Genomic DNA, 8,397 nt, shown 5'->3' on the forward strand with positions numbered 1-8,397 from the left:
CCTTTTGCGAGTGCCAGGCCTGCGCTGTCGGTAGCGGGGCCTAGCAGGGACGTGCCGTGTGTGCTGGGCCTGGGCCTGGGCCTGTGCTGGTACCGGGCCGTGATCGGGGGGTGGTGCCAAGAGGCGCCTCCGAGGCTCTGGGCTTTGCACAGGCCCCTACGAAGCACAAGTCATCACTGGCGGCACGTGTCGCTCCGCTCAGCTTGCTTAAACCGTTTTCTCATACCATGTGTGCTGCAAAGGGCTTGCAGAAGAGTGAACAGGCTTCTGCGGCTCTCACCTTGGATGTGCTCGGCTGCAGTCGGTTCGAGGGTGGTGAAGCTCCAGGCATGGTAAAGCCAGTTGTTCTGTGTAACTGAACGAGTAATAGGGCTCAGTGTGCCCAAGGATAGTAAGCATTCGTGTGAGCAGGTAGGGAATGTCAGTTTTGAAATGCGAAGATGAAACCAGCAAATAAATACTAATTTTCCATGTAAATGTCTCATGGGACGTTTCAACCAAATCTGTTTTATTTATTTGTTTATTTTTCTTTTAGCTGAACATCTCTTTCCCAGCCACTGGCTGCCAGAAACTCATTGAAGTGGATGATGAGCGCAAGCTGAGAACTTTCTATGAGAAACGTATGGCCACGGAGGTTGCGGCTGATTCTCTCGGCGAGGAGTGGAAGGTAAGAGGTGTAGAAGGATGTGTCGGGGCTGTGTCGAAGGAGCTCATGTTATGAAATTTCTCTAGTCTGCAGCTGTTACCCTGGAGTGCTTGAATGGTGTACATTTGGCAGGCATGTGGAAAGTTTCTCATGTGTATGTACTGACTTTGGTGATGAGGCTGGAATGTCCAAGTGCTTCTTTTTTAAAGCTTTGTGATTATAGAGTTTCTTGCTGCTTTTTGCAGTAGTTTTTTGTTCTTTATTTGAGAGTGAAATTGCTGTTCCCTTCTTTACTGAACAAGCTCAGAATTGCCTTCATTGTGTTTAAACTGCTGCTAGCGCATGGCAAAAAGCATTGTTGGGCTTGGAATAGTTGAGTATTAATATGGAGAGTCCGGCTGAAGTTGGGTAAGTTGATCTTTTCTGCTGCCACTACCACGAGGAAGGCAATAAAAGCTTTACTTTTCCTTTTACCCCTGTATCCCTACTTCTGATGCTCTTGTGTTGTATACAGATTTCCCGTTTGTGGTGATCACAGGCTTTGGTTAGGTTCAGGATTACAGAAAAGCTAGACACTATGGACAAAATTCAGTCTGGTGTAGTTTAAACAAAACTTTGAATGGATAGGAATTTAATCTTTGAATATATATTTGAAGATAAGTAGAGTAAATATAACTTCAGGTACAGGGAGGTATTTTTCACGTCTGTCCAGTAAAATTCCTGACCTGTTGGGAGTGGTCATGGTGAAATGAGTTGTTTGCATCAGCAGTAACCGTGACTTTTCCTGAATCACGGGCTCAGTGCCTCTTTGTTTTAAACAGTGCATTCTAATGCCTGCCACTTCTCCTTGAAGTAATAGAGATGTGAGCAACTAAGTGTAGTTCTGTCTTTTTGTAGGGCTATGTTGTTCGGATCAGTGGTGGCAATGACAAACAAGGCTTCCCCATGAAGCAAGGTGTCTTGACTCCTGGACGTGTCCGCCTTCTGCTCAGCAAGGGCCACTCCTGCTACCGCCCCAGAAGAACTGGAGAGAGAAAACGCAAATCTGTTCGTGGTTGCATCGTTGATGCCAACTTGAGTGTTCTGAACTTGGTGATAGTGAAAAAGGGTGAGAGTCCGGGTGAAGCAGTCAGTAGGTAGAAGTAGGCACTCGGAAGGAGCCTGCTTTCTGGAGGCTGAGAAGTTCTGTAGAGTGCAAACGCAGCCCTGACTTTTAGAGTGTGAATGTGTCTGGAAATTCCCTCTGAGCATTACATTCTTGTAATTTTAAAACTGGTCACTGAAACACTTTAATTGCTGACAGCAATCTGATCACGTTCAGTCAGCAAAGGGTAGCTGGGGTGGTGCTATTGGCAGGTGAACCCCGGGGATTGTCTAGTATTGCATTGAATTATTATGCATTTTAAACTTACACTTGAAATTCGCTAATGAACCAGGCGTTCAGGATATGCAGGATTAATTGGCATGTTTAAACTTACGTTCTCAAAGGTGAAAAGGATATTCCAGGACTGACAGACACAACTGTGCCCCGTCGTCTTGGTCCCAAGAGGGCTAGCAGAATCCGCAAGCTGTTCAACCTGTCTAAGGAGGATGATGTTCGCCAGTATGTTGTGAGGAAGCCTCTGAACAAAGAGGGTAAGTACTCAAATTACACAGCTCTCTGGTTTCATGTACTTATGAGCAAAGAGGTGTCTAGCTTACTGCAGTGAATGAAGCACACTACAGTAGTAGATCCAGGAGTTCACTGTCGTGAGCTGACAAGCTTTGTCAGCTGTAACTTAAGAGACAAGTGGGAGTTTTTTTGTTGCCCCATTTCTTTTACCTCTGTATTCCCTTTCCATCTACTTCGGCACAGTTTTAAATGTTCAATAGAATAATATTTATTTGTTGTTCTACGAATGACCCCAAAATAATTGTTAATAAATGAAGGTTAAATATGAAGTAGAATGTTTTTGAAAAATTTTTATGAGATGGAGGGGAAGAACTATATAGGGAAGATACTAAGATTTTTCTCTATTGCTTATGTCAGTCTCTGAGCTTTTATTGGGATGGCACTCTTTTGCTTACCAGCTGACTCTTGCAGTGTAAGGTTTTGATTCTGGGTTCTTCTGCGTTTTATCAGGGAACAGAAAGGGTGAGGACTTTTAACATAAAGGATATTGTAAAGCCTGAGCACTGTGAAATTTTGTTGGGTAAAAGGCAACTATTTTCTGCATTGTAGGAACTAATCTGTGATCCTAGTGGACATAAGATGTTCCTTGTGACTACTGAAGTCAGCCAGGATTGAGTAGTGAAATTGAACAGATGTGTGTGGACTTGAGTTTTGTTTGCTCACTATGGGCTATGTAGATCTATTTTTTGGAGATAGACATGTCAAGCCTGTGTAGAATTGTAGAGAGCTTTTTACCACTGAGAACATAATGGCTTGTTCTGAAAGGTAGATGGTGAGTTTCCGTATGCTTTAAACTTTTAAGTCTAGGGTGAATTACTTCAGGCAGGCCTCCTGAGAAGCCATGAATTTGCACAAAAATGCAGGGAGTTGGAGATGCATTGCTTAGATGCTTCATTGCTGATAACAAATCGTGACCGTTAAGACTGTATTTTGTCAGTGTTACGTCTGACGGTAATTGGTCATTTTTTCTGCAAACTCTGTCAAGAGGTTGAACTCGGTATTTAAGCTGTAATACGTAGTACACTATAAAATCTTACCATCGCAGTAAATGGAACTTTCTCTTTAAGTTTGGTCTCTTCAGAAGATAATATACCACTTCTGCTGATTCATAATGCTTTTTTAGGCAAGAAACCCAGAACCAAGGCTCCCAAGATCCAGCGACTAGTGACTCCTCGAGTTCTGCAACATAAGCGCAGACGTATTGCTCTGAAGAAGCAGCGCACTCAAAAGAATAAGGAGGAAGCAGCAGAATATGCGAAGCTCTTGGCCAAGAGAATGAAGGTGCGTTTGTCTTTACAGCTCAGCTACGTGGAATACCTCATACCCTGGAATCAAGGGATTTGATGAACCTGACTGTACTCTTAGACCTTCTCTGTACCTAGCTCGTTTTGAATAGGAATGCCTGAATGTAAATATAAATTTGTGAGCATTTCTACCCATTTTTGCCCGTCTAGAATAGTAGAATGTAAGTACACCAATTAATTAACTGATTTAATTAGCTGATTTTTTAAGGAAATGGCAGTTATGGTCTGTGAGGATAAGTTTTGCAGTAGCAGTCTTAGTTCAGGTGAATTCTAGTTTAACTTGGGTGCCTAAGCATTTGAGTGATTGCATGGAGAAACATGATCCAGCAGCAGCTGACCTGGATAGAAGATAACTTGGTAAGAAGCTATTTATTTGAATGAGTTTGCTCTTGCACCTAAACCGGCAATGACTGCTGAAGGAGTACTGCTGGAATATTTGGCACAGTACTTGAGTGTTTTGTGACTTCCAGAGTGAAACTGGGAGTAGGTAGACCACCTAGTACGTCATGACCTTGGCATTAGGATTTTTACTGTAATGTTGGACACTGGTCTATATTGTGTAAAGACATTGGTCTATTCAGGTTTGGATGTTTGTAGAATTTCTTCTGCTCTGTGAAGAAGGGAAACTGTGTTATGCTTTATTGACATCAGGAATGCATTCTTTCTGGTAGCTTCCTTCAAGTTGCATTTTACCTAGTTTGTTCCTTTGTAGGTGTTGAAGTGTTTGGTTATGTGTAACATCTCAGTACTCACTTCATGCTGCTTTGCTTTTCAGGAAGCTAAGGAGAAACGCCAGGAACAGATTGCGAAGAGACGCCGGCTTTCTTCATTGAGAGCTTCTACATCTAAGTCTGAGTCAAGTCAGAAGTAAAGATGTACATGATATGAAAAATAAACCCTTTTTGTGGTTAACTTTCAGTATGAGACTTTCCAGTGCATATTGTTACTGGCCATCTCTTAAAATAAAATAGTAGTCTAGACTAACTGCATCCTGCAGACCAAACGGGAACCACAGCCCTTTGTCTTGATACAGTTACCTGTTGAGAACTTGAAATATATATTCAGGTCTTTAGTAAGACGTTCCAGTTTATAATACATTTGCATGTGTGGTGGTTTCACCCTGTTGTCTTGCAGCCAAACACATCCCCTGCTCTCTCACTCTTCCCCCCCCAACCCCCAGGGAGCGGGGGAGAGAATTTGAAAGAAAAGGGCAAGGAGACTCATGGGTTGAGATAAAAATTAACTCTATCCTAGCAAAACCAGGACAGCATGCATGTTGATTTTTCTACAAGCAGGATTTTCCTGTAACTGCAAAATCCTGTGTGATGGTTCGGCAGTGTCTACAGGAACGAAACAAGCTAATCTCAGGAGCTGTGGGTAGAACTCACTTGGTACCGTTCAGTAGGTCGTTTGGGTTTTTTCAATCGTAGTAAACAGGATAATGTTTCCAGATGGAGGAATCCCGACACTTGCTTGTGATACTGAGTGTAAGATTGGTGAAACTTAAATCCTTCAGCTGGTCCTTGGCAGAATTAACTGCAATTGAGTCAGTCACTGGAACACGCTCCCCAGGGGAGCAGTCACAGCACCAAGCCTGTTGGAGTTCAAGGAGTGTCTGGATGATGCTTTTAGTCATATAGTTTAGTTTTAGGTAGTCTTGTGAGGGGCAGGGAGTTGGACTTGATCCTTACGGGTCCCTTCCAACTCAAGACACTGTGTGATTTCACAGAATTCAAGTATTTCATCCTGCTCTTGGAAATCAGTACTGAATACTGAGCACGAGAACGCCAGCCATTAAAAGGTTTGACTTGGAAATTTCACTCAAGGATGAACTTCACAGTAGCCTTTATGTATTCAGACTGTACTTCCTACAAATCTAGCACCAATTAAGGCTGATGGGAATTCTCTGACTTGAGAATGCATGGTTTGATGTTAGCATGATCTGTGGCTAAGTAGACTTAGTTTTTCTTAAAATAGCAGTCAGAATCCACTTCAGTTTTTAAGATGGGTGCTTTTATTTTCAGTATAAATCTTCAATAAGTTAAGCTTTGCCACAACCTTACAAGAGAAGAAACTTTTTTTTTTCTCTTGTGTGCATGGCAAGGGTTTCGAAGTCAGGGCCCTACCTGACTGTATGGAAGCAGTTTTTTAATACACACAGTGTGGAATCTGGGGTCCAGAAAATCAGAGTTGCAGAACACATTACTTGCTGGCAATAGATGATGGGCACAGAAAGGTGAAATTGCCATCCTTGGACTTGTTTGTATTGCGGTGGAGGGATGCTGATCTCTGACCTGGGTAGACTTTGCCATGAAGCATGTGCAGTAGAACCCTCAGGCCAAGGGAACTGGCCAAAGCAGTTACTCCAAACCTCCATTTCAGCTGTCTTTCACAGCATAACTGTTCACGTGGAAGAGTAAGACCATTTTTGAATGACAAACCAGCTACATACTCGGAAAAGGCAAAGGGGGCTGGCAATACTAGTTAAGCATGAGTGAAATAAGAATGCTGGCTAGTTTCATAAAATTTTAAGAGGGTACCATTTTATATAGGATGAACTAGATACATTGCTTAATTTTAGCTGGCAATGTGCGCTTGCAGCCCAGAAGGCCAATAACCGTATCCTGGGCTGCATCAAGAGAAGCGTGGCCAGCAGGTCGAGGGAGGTGATACTCCCCCTCTTCTCTGCTCTCGTAAGGCCCCACCTGGAGTACTGCATCCAGTTCTGGAGCCCCCAACACAAGAAAGACATGGAGCAGCTAGGACAACTCCAGAGGAGGCCACAAGGATGATCTGAGGGCTGGAGCACCTCTCCTATGAGGACAGGCTGAGAGAGTTGGGGCTGTTCAGCCTGGAGAGGAGAAGGCTCCGGGGAGACTTTATAGCGGCCTTCCAGGTGGCCTAGAGGAAAGCTGGGGAGGGACTTTTTACAAAGGCAGGTAGTGACAGAACAAGGGGAAATGGGTTTAAACTGAAAGAGGGGAGGTTTAGATTAGATATTAGGAAGAAGTTTTTCACTGTGAGGGTGGTCAGACACTGGAACAGGTTGCCCAGAGAAGCTGTGGATGCCCCCTCCATGGAAGTGTTTAAGGCCAGGCTGGATGAGGCTTTGAGCAACCTGGTCTAGTGGAAGGTGTCCCTGCTCATGGCAGGGGGGTTGGAACTGGATGATCTTTAAGGTCCCTTCCAATACAAACCATTCCATGATTCTGTAATTCTATTATTTTTATGGAGGCCATGTTCAAGACCTACAGTTTCACTTTAAACGTTTAGGTTTTTTTTTCTCTGGATATGAGATGTATGGATCCTCTTACAACCACACAGGCCCTGTTTAACCAAAGCTTCACTGAAAAAGTGAACCTTTCACAAATCCACTTATAATTTAATGTTAGTCCCTCAGCTGCTAAGACTGATACGGAGACATAAAAAAATAAATAAATCTATGCCATCTGGTGGCCAAATTAGCTTCATTTGACATCTGTAACCTGCTTTCCAAAATACAACTTGCACACGCACATTACAGATCTTTACTGTAAACAAGTCATATCAGCAGGCACTGTTGAGCAAAAGGGAGTCTCAAAGTATGAGATTAACACTTGCTAAATTCACAGTGCTGAGGATTTTACCATAATCTGCAGAAAAGAAATACACATGACCAGTTTCTTAACACTGTCTAACCTTTGGATCTCAGCAACAGGTATTTGCATGTGATTAAGAGGTACTTGCTCTAGTCAGGGTCACCAAGAACAGAGATTCACATGTCCTGGAAGAGACCTGTGTTCTTATGAGGAGGTCCTACTGTACAGGCTGCTAATAAGTCTTTCTCCAAAGCAGTGCAATTAATACTGAGTTGTATTAATGGGTGAAAAAAGTGGGTGGGGTGGTGGTTATTCTTGGCAAGCTGTCAGTGAGAATGCATGGCCTCATCAGAGCCAGGAGATCCATAGGCTACCTAATCCCCAATAACAAAAACTCCTTCCTGCACTGTTTTCCTTGAGCTTTCTTTGCGGTGCTGCTGCTGCTTCCTTCTCCAGTCCTGTGTTTGTAAGTGCAAATCAGGCATACCATGACTTAGAAACATAGAAGCCCAGGTTGGAAGGACCTCAAAAGCTCATCTGGTCCAACTTTTCATGAGAAAGACACCCTAGATGAGGCTATCTAGCACCCTGTCCAGTCATCTCAAAAACCTCCAGTGACAGAGAATCTACCCTCCCTCTGAGGAGGTTGTTCTGGTGATTGATTTTTCTCACTCTAAAAAAATCTTTTGTATTGAAATTAAACCTTTCCTGATACAGCCTGTACCTGTTGCCCTTTGTTTTCTCCATGTGGCTCCTTGTGAAAAGCGAGCTGCTGTCTTTGGTGTAGCTGCTCTTTTAAGTTATGCAATGAGGTCTCCCCTGAGCCTTCTCCAGGGTAAAAAGACCCAAGTCCTTCAAGTGTTTCCTCATGGGGCAGTTTGTCCAGCCCTTTGATAATCTTTGTGGCCTTCCCTTGGACCTTTTCCTGTCTGCATCTTTCTTGAACTGTGGGGCCCAGAACTGGATCCAGTACTCCAAATGCAGCCTGACAAGTGGGGTGATCATGTGTCTCTGCTAGTAATGCCCCTGTGGATGCATCTCAGGATCCAGTTTGCCTTGGTTGCTACAGCAGTGTTCTGCTGGCTCATGTTCAGCTTGCCCACCAGCACCCCCAGGTCCCACTCAGCAGTGCTGCTCCCCAGCCACACAGGTCGTAGCCTGTGCTGGGCTCTTTGCTTATGTTGTACCAGATGCAGA

The 8,397-nt window shown here is 43.8% G+C and overlaps 1 protein-coding gene across 1 annotated transcript; it reads left to right on the top strand.

Moving 5' to 3' along the window:
- The first annotated feature begins 227 nt into the window (after positions 1 to 227).
- On the top strand, positions 228 to 4,611 carry RPS6 (ribosomal protein S6). Its single transcript, XM_010168672.1, has 6 exons — positions 228 to 332; positions 536 to 667; positions 1,544 to 1,754; positions 2,135 to 2,281; positions 3,442 to 3,599; positions 4,398 to 4,611. Exons 1-6 carry the CDS (start codon positions 228 to 230, stop codon positions 4,491 to 4,493), a joined length of 849 nt encoding a protein of 282 aa, XP_010166974.1. The 3' UTR covers positions 4,494 to 4,611.
- The last annotated feature ends 3,786 nt before the right edge of the window (positions 4,612 to 8,397 follow it).

Source organism: Antrostomus carolinensis, unplaced genomic scaffold (assembly GCF_000700745.2).
Source record: "Antrostomus carolinensis isolate BGI_N321 unplaced genomic scaffold, ASM70074v2 scaffold36485, whole genome shotgun sequence".
Classification (NCBI taxonomy): domain Eukaryota; kingdom Metazoa; phylum Chordata; class Aves; order Caprimulgiformes; family Caprimulgidae; genus Antrostomus; species Antrostomus carolinensis.

Coding starts and splice junctions, on each gene's coding strand:
- RPS6 (XM_010168672.1), top strand. CDS start 228: ATGTGTGCTGCAAAGGGCTTGCAGAAGAGTGAACAGGCTTCTGCGGCT. Junction 333..535: donor GTGGTGAAGCTCCAGGCATG/GTAAAGCCAGTT, acceptor TTTTTCTTTTAG/CTGAACATCTCTTTCCCAGC. Junction 2,282..3,441: donor GAAGCCTCTGAACAAAGAGG/GTAAGTACTCAA, acceptor ATGCTTTTTTAG/GCAAGAAACCCAGAACCAAG.